The sequence below is a fragment of the Ailuropoda melanoleuca genome, chromosome 5 (genome assembly GCF_002007445.2).
Source record: "Ailuropoda melanoleuca isolate Jingjing chromosome 5, ASM200744v2, whole genome shotgun sequence".
NCBI lineage: Eukaryota > Metazoa > Chordata > Mammalia > Carnivora > Ursidae > Ailuropoda > Ailuropoda melanoleuca.
In genome coordinates, this window is record NC_048222.1 from 31,541,965 (window position 1) to 31,556,160 (window position 14,196).

At 53.6% G+C, this 14,196-nt stretch overlaps 1 protein-coding gene across 5 annotated transcripts in view; it reads right to left on the reverse strand.

Annotated features, from left to right (window-relative positions):
• The window catches only part of CPNE5 (copine 5), an 82,882-nt gene that overhangs the window by 26,264 nt on the left and 42,422 nt on the right, over window positions 1-14,196 (reverse strand). For all 5 annotated transcript variants that reach the window (XR_004625466.1, XM_034660643.1, XM_034660642.1 and 2 more), the window contains 2 exons: window positions 5,795-5,898; window positions 1,097-1,201 (listed from right to left, as the gene is read on the reverse strand). Coding sequence is in view for 4 of the 5 variants with exons in the window: in XM_034660643.1 (XP_034516534.1) it covers window positions 1,097-1,201; window positions 5,795-5,898 (209 nt within the window). In the remaining variant the exon portion in view is untranslated. The remainder of the gene's footprint in view (window positions 1-1,096; window positions 1,202-5,794; window positions 5,899-14,196) is intronic.

The following is a 14,196-nucleotide window of genomic DNA, read 5'->3' on the forward strand; positions in this document are numbered from 1 at the left end:
CAGTAGGAGCTGATACTTCTGTTTGGATTCTCCCCTCTTGGCTCCTGCCCCCAGCCGCCCTCTCCAGGTATCCTCTTAGCTCTCTACCATCTCCGTGTCTCCCTCCTGTTCCCGACCTGTGCAGGGCCTCGGCACGTCACCTCTGCCAGCTCTCTGTCCTCCTCTTTCCCTGGCAGAGCACTGCCGTGCCTGTCCCACAGCCGCCCACTCTGGCTCCCTGTCACCCTTCTGTTTCTGTCTCTCGACCCCANATCTCCACAAGGTTGGGTGAAGGGTAAAGACCGTGTGTTTGGTTTCCTGCTGATATCCCAGCATCTAGCGCGGTGCCCGGCATACGCTAGGAAGTCAATAAACATTTGTGGACAAAACGTGGGATTTGGTATTTTATGCACACCCCGGCTTTCTTGTGTAGGTTGTGGCACGTGAGCTTCTAAGCAGCCCTTGAAGGTAGGTGGACATTTAAAACCCATTTTACAGAGAAGGAAACTGAGGCTTTGACAGGTCAAAGCTTGCCCGGGTTGACAGCACTTTTTGGTCAAAGAGCCAGGGTTAGAAACCGGGTCCCCGGTATCTACACGCAGCAACCTACACTCGAACAATGACGGTGAGAGCGGACGCGCAACCAGAGCAGGCTGCGGCACATCAACCAAGTTCCACAAATGCTCCACACTCCGCCCCTCATACCCCATTTATCTTGGGGTCCTGACTCCCCAGGGTCCATCTGCTAGGAGTTGGGGCTGCTGTGGCCACCCCTGCCTGCATCTAGAAACCCCATTCTGCCCCCACCTGCCCCTCCACTGGAAATCATCGAGAGACCGGCTGTGGACAGCTCCAGACCGGCACACCCAGCACCCACTGGGGCTCCCCGGCCCCTCATTCCCCCAGTCTGGGGAGGTCCGGGGGAGGGCTGCCAGACCAGGGGGACAGCGGCGGGGCAGGGTGGGGAGGCGGGCCTGTGAGGAGATGGAGGCAGACACTGCCCAGGGCAGGGAGGGACAGGGACAGCACAGCCACAGGGGGCTCCATCCATACTGCCTGGTCAGCCCGCACCTACACCCTACGCCCCACAAGCGGGAGGGACAGGCTCTCATCTCACCGGTCGTAGTCCCCGTTGCAGAGCGCTCTCACAGGAATGGAGAAGGTTTGCCAGACTGGGTTTAGGGTGTTCTTCATGACCTCAGTCTTGTGGCAGATGGTGAACCTGGTGAAGAAGAGACGGAAGATGTCAGGTCCGAACCAAGGGAGGCAGAATCCAGGTCAACAGAGGGACCAACCGATTAATCTCCGTAGTTGCCACACAGTGGAAGCCAGGGCTTCATGAGGTGATGAGCTGCCCGTCACCAGCAGCATCCAGGCACTAACTATGCCCATTTTTTTAAAAAGACTTTATTTATTTATTTGAGACAGAGAGAGAGAGCATGAGCGTGCACAAGCAGGGGGAGGGGCAGAGGGAGAGAAAGCAGCAGACTTCTGGACTGAGCAAGGAGCCCAGGACCCCGGGATCATGACCTGAGCCAAAGGCAGGTGCTTAACCGACTGAGCCACCCAGGCGCCCCATAGATGGCCATTTCTTGGTGACACTTGAGAGAGGATTCCCAGCAGCAGGTGGGGAGTGTCAGGAGATAATGGGTTCTGCCCCCCTCCCCCGCCTCTCTGTGTGACCTTAAACAAGCCGATCCCTCCTTGTAAACTCAGGGAGTTGGCTGCTGTCAGATGTTCTTCATCTGAGATCCACGGAAGGATCCGTGGATGGGATTTAGGGGTTTGTGAACCCCTGAAATCGGGGTGAACTTGGGTGGGTGACTTTGATATGCTTGCTTAGAGCATTGTCTCCCCAGATTCCCATGTTTACGGCTCACCTCCTCACTTACTTTAGGTCTTTACTCATTCATCATCCGTCTGATATAAGCACCTGCCTGATGGAAAATGTATAACCCCTGGTCCCCTGACCCTGACATCCCCTAGTCCCCTTCCATGCTTCTTTTCTATTTTACCTGTTATCATTTGACATTTGACATAGTCTATGTTTCTCCTTATTTATTTTATGGTTTGTCACTAAAATGCAAGCTCTGTAAAGACAAGGGTTTGGTCCTCCTTGATCCCTGGTGTATCCAGACCAGTGCCTGGCACTGAGTAAGTGTGTTCACTAAATATTTTTTTTGGAACAAACTAATGAATAGATGTATGTCTCAGAGGAGAGTTTCCACAGCTTTCACTGGCATTTCAAAGGCAGTGAAAGTGAGGCCCCTGGCTTAGACAATCTTTAAGACACTTTCAGCTCTTCCAGTCTGAATCCACAAGCCTGCTTTGCAAACGGAAAGTGTCGAACTGGCTTACCCCGCCGGGCTCCAATCCAGCGTCCCTGCCCACTCCCCATGCCATGCCTGCTGGCCCCGTCCTGGCAGCCTGCCCTGCCAACACGGAGGGGCAGCCAGGAGCCAGAGCGGAGTTGGGGGCAGAGGCTGTCCCCCTGAGATTTCCCAGCCTCCCCCCAGCCACCTCCCAGCCTGGAAAGGTCACCCTGGAAAGTGCCTGGGCCCCACCCGTGCCCACACAGCCTCTGCCATTTCTTCTCTGGCAATTTTCAAGTCAAAATGTCATTCCTGTCACCAAGGCTCAGCGTTTCTCTTCTCTGCTCCTTCTCGCTCGCCCACTGGAGTGTGGAGATACATGTGGGAGACCTCCCCACACACCGCGGAGCTGGTGACGAGGACAGGAATGGGGACGGGGACAGGAGGTGGCCATGGCTGCCCAAGTTGGGGCAGGCAGTTAAGGCAGGATGAGGAAAGGGTTGGGGAGGGGGGCGCGGGAGGGAGAATCAGGAGCAGCCACTGGGCTGCAAAGGAAGGGCAGTTCGAGTGTGCAGAGGCCCAGCCCGGGCTCCAGAGACCTCCTACCTGGAACAGTTCCACCCACCTGCTGTGGCCCCTCCCGGCTCTTCCCTCTCTCTGGACCCACCGACTTCTCTGTCTCTTCTCCCTTGCCAACCAATTTCTTGGCCCGTTTTCTCAGCTCTAAGCCCAATTGCCTCCGTCCGTGCTTCTCCCTGAGCCCTGTGAAGTCCTGTTTCTGCTTTCAGACTCTGGTCTGAAGCTGAGTTCTTTAAGGTCCCCCAAGCCCCTCATCACCAAATCCACAGACCCCTCGCCTCCCTGCTACATTTGCCATGGGGGCCGGGCCCTGGCACGGAAATGGTCCCTGCAGACATCTCCTGGCTCAACTCAATTCACCCCAACATCTACTCAGGGCGCGGTATGGAAGATTATGAACCCACGGGGTCAGACAGATGAGGCTCCAGTCCCAGGGCCCCTCCTGCCAGCTGTGCAGCCCTGGGCAAGTGGCTTTCTCTCTCTGAGCTTCCCCTCCATTGTAAAATGAAGGTGGGGGGAACCAGCAGCTAACACTGCCAGGCCCCATTCTCATGACACATATGAGCTCATTTGGTCCTAATAGCAACCCTGTGAAGAAGGTGGTAGGATTATCCCCACTGCACATACCAAGAAACTGAGGGGGAGGTTATAGGTGAACTGTCCAGTCTGGTAGCCACTAGCCACATGGGGCTATTTACCTTGAAATTAATCTAAATTAAATTAAAAGTTAAGCTCCTGAGTCACACGAGCCCCGTTTCACATACTCAACAGCTACATGTAGCTAATAGCAACTGTACTGGACAGTGAGACACAGAACATGTCCATCATTCCGGAAAGTTCTATTGGGTTAAGAGACTTGCCTAAAGGCACACAGCAGGCAGTCCACCAGAGCCCTGCTCTCTGTCACATACTTACTCCACAGTGCCGCAGCACAGTGGGTGCTCTGTGGATGCTTCCTCCCCTTTCCTTCCAGGACATTCCACTCCCTGGGTTCCCTCACCAACAACCTTCCTCCTGACCTCTTCCTAAATGGGGGTGTCTCCCAAACCTTCTACTCATTTCTGCTCAAACCCTGGGTAATCACCCTGCTCCCACCAGGGCGGCTTCTGACCTGTGCCCGCAGACTGGCCCACCCTTTGGGAGCCTCTGGGTGGGTGTCTCCCGCTGCCCTTGGTGTCCCCTCCTGGAGAGATCCAGCTTATGCTTCAAGTGAAACTCGCCCCCAAATAAACTCACACCGCCTCCCCCATCTGACCAGCTCCTTTGCCATTTTTAACACTCTGGGTTTCCCACAGCTCCACTACCGGGGAGGGGCTCTGACTTCAGTGGCCACCCCAGTCTTGCCTGGTGAGGTCTGCTCACTGTCCTTTTGCCCCCGTCCTCCCCTCCCCACTTCCTCCCTGCATTCCCCCCCACCCCACCGAGGCTCGCCTGCGCTCAGCACCTCCCACCTGTTCACGGTGTCAGTCACGAGTCTCTCCTTCTTCCCTGCCCCCTCCCCACCCATCCTACACAGGCTCTGCTAGAACAATCACTGGCAAACACTTTGCAACACACCCCTCTCCTACTCCGAAACCCAAACCCCTCTCCTGGCCCGCCGGCCTTCACCTCCGAGACAGACCCAGCCTGACCAGGCATCGCCTATCTAGAGCGGACCTGTGTGGACATTTCCGTGGGCGTCTGAAACATCACTCAGCCCTTTCCCTCCCTCCCTCAAGTCAAGTCGAAGTCAACAAGAATTATTTAAAGAAATCCTGCTGGGAGTCCTTTGGTGAGACAAAGACTCCTTTTGTTATGCAAATGATCATACCTAATTTCCCTTGTTTTGTTCGTTCAGGTTTTAAAATCAGTTTTCTCTGGAACTGAAACACACCTCCTCCCTGTTCCTCCCTGCCCCCCAACACACACACACACGCACACGCACACGCACACACGCGCACACCCAGAGTTCCAGAATCAAGGCGAACTTGGAGGAGGCCTTTCTGCCCTCCACTCCGGACACCCCTGCTTTGTACTCGCCGTTTCTCTGGCCTGTTATTCTTCCCGCTCCTCCCCCACGGACCCATTTTCTCCCTCTCCTTCCAAACCTGCTTCCAAGTTCCCCTTCTCCAGCAGTGTTTCTCTAATTAACCTCCCTGGCCCCATCGCTTCCTGGTTCTGCCGCAGCCCGGCCGAAAGTGGCCACGGCCTCCCAGAGCTGTGCGGCTTCAAGAGACCGTGCAGACGGCCTAATCCAACTGGTTCATTTTCCTGATGACAAAATAGGCCCAGAGAGGGGGCATAACTTGCCCCGGGTCCCACAGCGAGTCGGTGGGGTGGACCAAGGTCCCCAGACCCTCAACCTAGAATCCGTGCATCCGTGTGCGTGCCTGACCTACATTTGTCGCCGTGTTGTGTGTGTTTCCGTCATACTGTGGGTGGCTTCCAGATTAGGGAGAGGAGAGGAGGAAATGGGGGCTCTAAAGACGCGTTAGGTTTTGAATGAAGCCTACGGCAAGGTGTGGGGCTGGGCAGGTAACACGGTCCGGCTGTGCCGTGCTGGGCGTGTGGTAGTTGGGTGGGGGGCACGTGTGGTAGTGGGGTGTTCAGAGGGCTGTGGGTGGAGGAGGGGTGGGCTGGAGACATGCACTGATTTGAGGAAGAAGGGAGGGGCTATCGGAGGAGCCCCTTGTTCCCACCCTAGCCCTGCTCTTGCCCACTCCCCTCACCTCCAACACGCCTAGCACCCACCGTTGCTGAGACCCTCAGAATGGCACTGCTGGCTTGGGAGCTGCCCCTCCCCCCTCCGCTCCCAACCACATGTCGGGGCACTACCCCCGGAGCCCCGGCTTCTACCCTGAGCAGGAGCCCCCCTGCCTGGCAAGTCACCACACCCGTCCCTCCCTGATGCCGGAAAGGGGGTGAAGTACTGTCAGGGAACTTACGTTCCATCCTCATTGCTTCTGTAAAACACCAAGAAGGGGTCGGACTTCCCAAAGAAATCTTTCTTGTCCAGCTTGTTGGCACAGAACTGCATTGTGGCTACATCCTGGTGGGAAGGAGGGAGAACAGGGGTGTGAGGCAGGAGACGCCTGGAGGGCGCCTCAATCCCCATGGAAACGCAACCCCAAGGCCCGGGAAAACAGGAGGATTCTGGGCACCGAGCTGGTTAAAGGACAGCATGTTGCGCTTGTCCCGCACCCACCGAGGGCCAGGCCCTGGGCTACTGGGGGCTCTCATTTCATCTTCAAACAACCCCACCAGGCAGGTCTGACAGAGCAGTGGCTGGTGGCGGGGTGGGGGTGGGGGCTGCCGGGGGTGAAGCAGGTGGATTCTAGAGCCGGCTGCCCGGGTTTGAATCCTGGGGCACTTTCTAGCTGCGTGACCTCAGACAAGGGAGGTAACCTGTCCAAGCCTCAGTTTCTCCTCTGTAACACGGGGCTGATCACAGCACTCACCTCAAAGGGCTGTTGGGAGGACTAAAGACAGAGCGCTAGGCGGAGTGCAGGCACATCAGTACTGATGTGTGCGAATCTGTTACTTTTTTTCCCCGGGGGGCTCAGAGAGGCGACGCGACCCACCCAGGGCTACTCCGAGCTTGGTCTGCCGACCGCAGAGCCCTCACTCTGTCCACACCGCCTCATCCCCTCACACCCTGGGTGGCTCCTAGAGGACAGTCCAGATGAAACATCGCTGGGGCTCCTGGGTGGCGCAGTTGGTTAGGCACCCAGCTCTTGCTTTCCCCTCGGGTCATGATCTCAGGGTCATGGGATCGAGCCCCCCTGTGCTGAGGGGGCAGTCTGCTTGGGATTCTCCCTCTCCTTCCGCCCCTCCCCTGCGCTCTCTCTCTCTCAAATAAATAAATACATCTCAAAAAAAAAAAAAAAAAGGATGGGACATCACTTTCAAACCCACTAATCCATGAGAGGCCCAACCAACTCTCTAAGGTAGATACGGCCCGTTTTACAGCTGGGAAGCCTAAGGCTCAAAGCAGGGAGCGACTCCCCCAAGTTCACCAGGCCGAGCCCTGGGATCTGACTGCCCTGACCAGTTCACAGCCCTGGCTGAAGCCACACTCAGCCCAAGAGCACAAAGAAGGTACCCAGGCCCTGGTGAGAATTGCTGGACCCTTCCCCTCATGTGGCCCAGCCCCTCAGTTTGCTGCGGCCAACAGGGCACTGGGCAGAAGTGCCCCCATGCCCTCTTCTCCATCCATCCCCATGTGGCCTCTTCCACCTGAAAGGTCTGCGTCCTGACAGATCAGCTGCCATCTGACCAGAGCTCAGAGCTTTGTCTTCTCGCCCCCGGGGCCCAGCCTGCCCTTCAGGGCCAGGGCCTGTCGGGAAGTCACCTAGCTCTCACACTGTCCCCTTCCTCTCATGGGGGAAGACGGTCTCGTGAGATCAGTGTCCCTCAGCGCTGTGAGGACCAAAATGATGGCAGAGATGAAAAGGCAACCTCCCACATGTTTGAAGGGCATGGGCAAAGGTTTGGGGTGGGTATGGTGTAATGGTTAAGAATATGATTGCCGGGGGCGCCTGGGTGGCACAGCGGTTAAGCGTCTGCCTTCAGCTCAGGGCGTGATCCCGGCATTGTGGGATTGAGCCCCATATCAGGCTCCTCTGCTGTGAGCCTGCTTCTTCCTCTCCCACTCCCCCTGCTTGTGTTCCCTCTCTCCCTGGCTGTCTCTCTATCTCTGTCAAATAAATAAATAAAATCTTTAAAAAAAAAAAAAAAAGAATATGATTGCCGGGGAAAAAAAGAGAAAAGAAAAGAAAAAAGAGGGGCGCCTGGGTGGCACAGCGGTTAAGCGTCTGCCTTCGGCTCAGGGCGTGATCCCGGCGTTATGGGATCGAGCCCCACATCGGGCTCTTCTGCTATGAGCCTGCTTCTTCCTCTCCCACTCCCCCTGCTTGTGTTCCCTCTCTCACTGGCTGTCTCTATCTCTGTAGAATTAAAAAAAAAAAAATCTTTAAAAAAAAAAAAAAAGAAAAGAAAAAAGAATATGGTTGCTGGAGCCAGGCTGCCTGCTTCAGTGCCATTCCTTTCTAGCTGTGTGACCTAGAGCAAGTTGTTCACCCTGTCTGGCCTCAGTTGTCTCATCTGTAAAACTGGGTACCGGCAGCCTACCTCAGAGGCTTGTTGTGAGGTTGAAATGAGTCGATATGACAATAGTGCTGGAAACAGCGTGTGGAGCACACAGGTGCCATGTCCGTGCAAACTATTATGGTTAATCGTACTCTTGCCCTTCCCTGTACACACAACGTGCGTGGCCTCTGTCCCTGCTCCACCCCCACCCCCTCACATGCCTTCCCTCAAGGACATTTGACAATCACAAACACAGAGCATCTCTCCCCTCACTCATTCGTTCGTTCAACACACATTTACTAGATACCGTATGTGTGGCCAAGTCCCCGAGCTCCTTATCACCTTTAGCCCTTGAAGTAATCCTTGGTGGCTTTTTTATAAATGAGGAAGCAGGGGGTGGAAGCAGCTAACCTGCCCAAGATCACCAGCGGATAACTGGTAGAGTGGCAATTCAACACGTATGACCTGATTTCAAAGTCACATCTCTTCCGGGACAGCACTCCACTCCCTGAGGGAGAGAGCAGGCCAGTTCACGAGGCCTCCTTCCCAGGTTTCTTCAGACTCCGGGGCGGGTATGCGCAGGGAGGGGCTGGCCTTTGGGTTAACCTGGGCCAGAAGCGGCCACTCAAGGGAGGCGTTGGGGGGGGGCAGTGCTGAGGCACAGTGGCCGCACACGGAGGGGCTCAGGTAATGACTTCCATCATGTTCTTTTTCATGGCCTACCTGAGAGGAAGAAGGCACTGGACTGGGGGCTCGCAAGGCCTCGGACCCCAGGAATCCTAAAGCCTCCAGAGAAACCTGGGACGTCAGGCCTGGGATAAGAGACTGGCTGACTTACGGAGCACTTACTACACGCAAGTCACTGTGTGAAGCCTTCTCTTTGCGCACATTATTTCACTGAATCTGCATAACGACCATATGAAGTAACTCCACTCCTCTGCCCATTTTACAGATGAGGAAACTGAGGCTTTAAATCCTGTCATATGCCCAAGGTCACATAGAGGGTCACCCAGGCGGGGCTTACCCCTCAGCCTCCCAGAAAGATCTCTAGCCTTCTAAGCCCGCCCCCTGCAGTCACTGTATCCCTGCAGAAGAAAGTTCTGATCCCATTCCATGTTGGAGGGAGGGAGCATTTTCAACGTCTCCCTGGAGAGCTCTCTCCCATGGCCTAGAAAAAGGAGGCGGCCTGGGACCCAGTGGGCTCCTCCCAATGCTGGCTATAGAATTGGTGAGGCCCATGGGAAAGGGGAAATATAACAACAGGCATTAAACTGAGCGGGCAGGCCCTACGGGACTGCACCATTCGTAAGCTTACAAAGCCGGCCCTCGCTCCTCCCCGTGGCACCAGAAAATACTGACCTTCAAACTCTGCTGAGGACAGCAGGGAGGACAGCCCAGCAAGGTGCCCCGAGTTCTGGGCTCTCAGCCTCAGTTTCCTTATCTGTAAAGTAACCTGCTGGACAGGCCAATGACCCTGTCCTTTAATGCTGGGCAATTTAGGCTTCGGTGCCAATGGCACCGAGAGCATACCGTGACGGGGTGGCAGTGGAGAAGGCTGGCACTCAGCGGACAGTCCGGGAGTCCAGAGCCCCTTCCGCTTCCCCAGGATATGGCTTGGTTGGAACTCCAGCTGTGACCCCACCCATCTGGATTTCACCCGAAAGAACACAGGCAAGCCACGTGCAACACACTGCACAGGTTGACTATAATATACACACATGTATTGAACCAACCAAAACCGATGCCACAAAATCCAGGGGCAAGAGCTCTCACTGTTGCTTCCTAAGAGAACCCCTCGAGGCCCTGCAAGGTCAGGAAGGGAAGGAGGAAGAGCAGAAAAACATGGATGCAGAACGTAACAGATCATCACTCCTAGGACCACTCAGTGCTCCCCGGGGACGACCACTGTCCCCACACGGCACCTGACGCAGAATCGTACACAGGAGCCAAGGCCCCCCCTTTGGAGCCACACTTCTGCCACCTATCCACTGAGTAGCAAGCAATGTCCCCTAACCCTAGCTGTTCTCCTGGGTGGGGGGGGGCGGAGAATGGAGTAAGAATGCCCCCTGGGACCCCAGCGGGAAGAGTAAAGCCAAGGGCTTATGTCAAACACCGGTCCACGGTGCCTGGCATGGAGCAGCTGTAAGATGGGAGCCAACATTTGTGGAGCGCCATCTACTCCTGGGCTGAACCCCACACAACCGCCAATGTTGAACTGGTGTTAGCTATGAAAGTGGCGGTAGGATATCGCTCTGTCTAATCTGTAAACAGATATTTTTATGGCTGTCAGCTCCGTTAATCCTCTAGCCAACCCCATGAGATAGGAACCATTATTATTCCCATTTTAAAGATGGGGAAACTGAGGCCCAAAGAGGTTAACACCCTTGCCCGAAGCCACACAGCTATTAGGAGGAGACGCTGGGATCGGAACAAGACAGTCTGGCTCCGAAGCTTAATAACTGAGATTCCAAACGATGACCCCGAATCATCCCGATAAGTTTAATTATGTTCTGTAGCCTCAGTTTGAGGAGTCAGAGAAGTGTGAAATCCATTTTAGAAAGGCCTCCTCCGTGCAAACTAGTTAAAATTACAGAAAGAAAAAAAAAAAAAAGAAAGAAAGAAAAGCCTGGCTCTGAAATTCAGCTAACTGGAAAAATCCTCCAGTGAGCTACACCTTATCCCCGCTGAGGGCAAATACCTGAGGTGTTGCTGGCCCCCGATTCTGCCGCTCAACCCGATCTGCCCTCCCTAACCCAATCTAGACCCCGAAACATTCGCCAAAAGCCCATTGTGATCATCGGTACTGTTGTGCCATTGCCGAATGCACGGGGATAAAGCAGACCTGCAGTGAGACTTCTAGGCTGTGACCGAGGCAAGCTCCTTCCCTCACGGGTGCACGCCCCATGGGGAGTCCTTGAGACAAGGAACTGTAGCTGTCTGGGGACTGGGCTTGTTTCTTCTTAATTTAATTTCATTTAAATTCAATTCATGAACATATCCTGTATTACTAGTTTCAGAGGTGGAGCACAGCGACTCATCAGTTGCGGAGGACACCCGGTGCTCGGTCCATCACATGCCCTCCTTAATGCCCCATCCCCCCACCCACCTTCGGGGGGGCTGTGCTTTTGGAGGCGGCTCTGAGGTACGTCGATAGTCATATCACACGGACAAGGCTTGGACCGCTCCCCTTAAATGCAGGTGAGTGAATGGACCCCAGGAAGAGTCTGGGGGGTGGTGATAAAGGGACAGGGCCAGCGGGATGAGGAAGCAGCCAGTCCTGGCTGAGGTTAGAGGTCCCGCTGTGTGCAGCCTCAGCTGGAGGCGGGGCTCTCTGAGCACGTGGAGTGCTTTCCCAAACCCCATGCCTCTCTGGCATCAACTGTGGAGAAGATAAACAGCTCCTGTGATATATAATTTCCTGCAATTTCTGCCTTTTCGCCCTATCTTTTTAAAAAAACATATTAAGTTCTTCTAAAACAGCAGGATTGCCTCAATTTGCATCTTTCCTCCGCATGTTAATCAGGCTGCTGGGGAGACTACAGCAAACAGCCTTTCTCTCCAGGGTGGCCTGGCCTACTCCAGAGCGGTAGCCCTCCCTGACCCAGACAGGGCCCTGCAGGTCAGAGTTCAGGCCCAGAGGGCAGCAGGTGGGCTGAAGGCCTGGAGAGGGTAGCCACACCCAGGAAGGGAGAAGGGAAGCAGGGTCTTGCTGGCCTGCTCCAGGCTCAGAACAAGAGTAAGGTAAATGCAAAAATTTGGAAGGAGCCCAAAAGCTCAGTCACCAAACTCAAGAGTTTAATGTGACATCTTGAAAAATCAAAGTCAGTGCAAAAACCCATGACAAATAAAACATCCACAATGTAAATAAAGCCATTTTACAATGGAAGAAACGGAGGCACAGAAAAGTCAAGTAACTTGCCCAGAGCCACACAGCTAGTAAGCAATGGATCCAGAGCCCAAGTGCTTACTCACTTTGCCCTCCTGCCCACACGCTACCCCCTCAAAAGAACTTTTCAATAGATGGAACCATGGTGACATTTATTGGCTTCTCTTCAAAGTTTGCTGGGTTTTCCAAATTTCCCAGAACTAGTACATTGTCTGTTTTAGTCCGAAAAAAAGATAATCAGTTAAAAAGAAAAAGAATCATTAGCCACAACTCTGAAATTCAGCACACCAGCAGGAGGGACCACAACCCAGAGTCGAGAGTGATTCTGTGACCTCTGAGAGGGCTCCCGCATTCACAGAAGGGCCCAGAGCCCCAGCTCCCCAGGATAAAACTGCAGAAGTGCGGGGTCTGGGGTGCAGGCGTTTTGGGGTATCCACAAAGACCCCGTAGGCTACAGCTGATTCGAACACAGATGGTGGGTGTAGGAGATGGTCTAGGAGATTGAGCCTGTCGCTACACATTGACTGTAATAACCACGTGGGGGTCAAGCTGGGTTTTTCTCTGCCGTCTTAATGACTGACTTCTCAAACAATCTCGTCAGCTATACCTCTGTCGATTTGGTCATTCAGACGCTGAAAACCCCAGATTGACCGTTTTCCCTCCCACGCATGGAGCCTATGTGTCTGGGATACCAACCAAAGTCCATCAATTAAAGGAAGAAAAATGGAACGATTTGGCTAGGAGGATGTCTGTGGCGGTGTGAATGATACTGTTTCCTATAAGAGAATAGATTTAATAAATTATGGCCATCCATAATAGAGGAATAATATATAGCCATTAAATACATGTTTTCAAAGAATATCTAATGACATGGGAGGGAACATAAATCTAGATACCATATTCTACTAATTAGAAGAAAAAAACTGGGGCGCCTGGGTGGCACAGCGGTTAAGCGTCTGCCTTTGGCTCAGGGCGTGATCCCGGCGTTATGGGATCGAGCCCCACATCAGGCTCCTCCGCTGTGAGCCTGCTTCTTCCTCTCCCACTCCCCCTGCTTGTGTTCCCTCTCTCACTGGCTGTCTCTATCTCTTCAAATAAATAAATAAAATCTTTAAAAAAAAAAAAACTCCCCTAGAAGAAAAAAACTATATAAGCACCTAGAAGAAAGGAGGAAATGCAGCAAACGCACTAAAATGTCAACAATGATTATCTCTTTGTATTTTCTATCACGTCCACTACGAACATGCTATTTTTTAGCATCAGGAAAAAATGTTTTTGTGTTGTTTTCTTTTCTTTCTTTCTTTTTTTTTTTTTAACCAGCGGGATGATTTCTAAGACCAAAAAATGACAGACTAACTTGTAAAAGGGTGATGTGTGACTTCTGGTCGTGGATCAGGCAAGATCCTAGCCACAACACACATCTCTCCCAAATACCGACCTTCATACTTCTGAGTCTCAGAAAAGCTTCCCCACTTCCCCTCTGCTTCACCTTACCTCTTTCTCCTGATCTTTCTCCCTTCCTCCCAGGACTCTTCCCTAGGGGCCCGCATGGAGACTCTGGGCTCTCCCTGATGTCTCTCCTGAGAACAGTGAGAACATGTCCCTGATGTCTGTTCTGACTTTATCAAGATTCAAAACTGCTAAGCAGGCCCGTTGAAGGTCCTGCACCATCTAGCCTCCTACTCTCATGTATTCCTTCACCTCTCTGGCGTCACTCATCACTAACTCCCTGCCCCAGGGCCTTTGCACAAGCTGTTCTCGTTGCCTGGACCCATCTTCTTCCAGGTAGCTGCAAGGGCTTATTCCTTCACGTGTATGTATTTGGGCCTATTATATGGTATAATCCATGGATTTTCTTTCAGGATGGTAAAGAGTGCTATAAAATACTTGCTATTAAAGAAGAAGCAACAGGTCTGATGAAGTTAAGGACCCCTGCTGTACTGTGATTGCTGGTTGGTATTTCCGTCTCTCATAGTAAATTGGAAACTCTGGGGGGTGGGGGGGAAGGACTGAGCCGAGGCATATTTGCTAAAACGAATGAACACACGAGCAAGCTGGTGATACCTAAGGGGTGGGGGTGGGGGGAGCCGGGGCAGCCACAGGTGAGAAGCTTTGACTCCCCTGGCTTGTGAGAGGTGAGCTGATTCGCCAGTGTGTACAGGGACCTGAAGATGCGCTATCTGGCCAGGAACTCTCTAGAAGCCCAGCCACTCACCACGCCTGCTGAAGGCTCCTGGCCCCACAAAGATCACGAAGCCCACCGCCGCTCCTTGCACCGTAAAGCTTACGGCTTCACCGTGGCTGAGGGAAGTACTCCCTGAGGATTAGGAGTCCACGGCTCAGCAGTCTGGGGCTGATGCCTCAGCCTCTCTG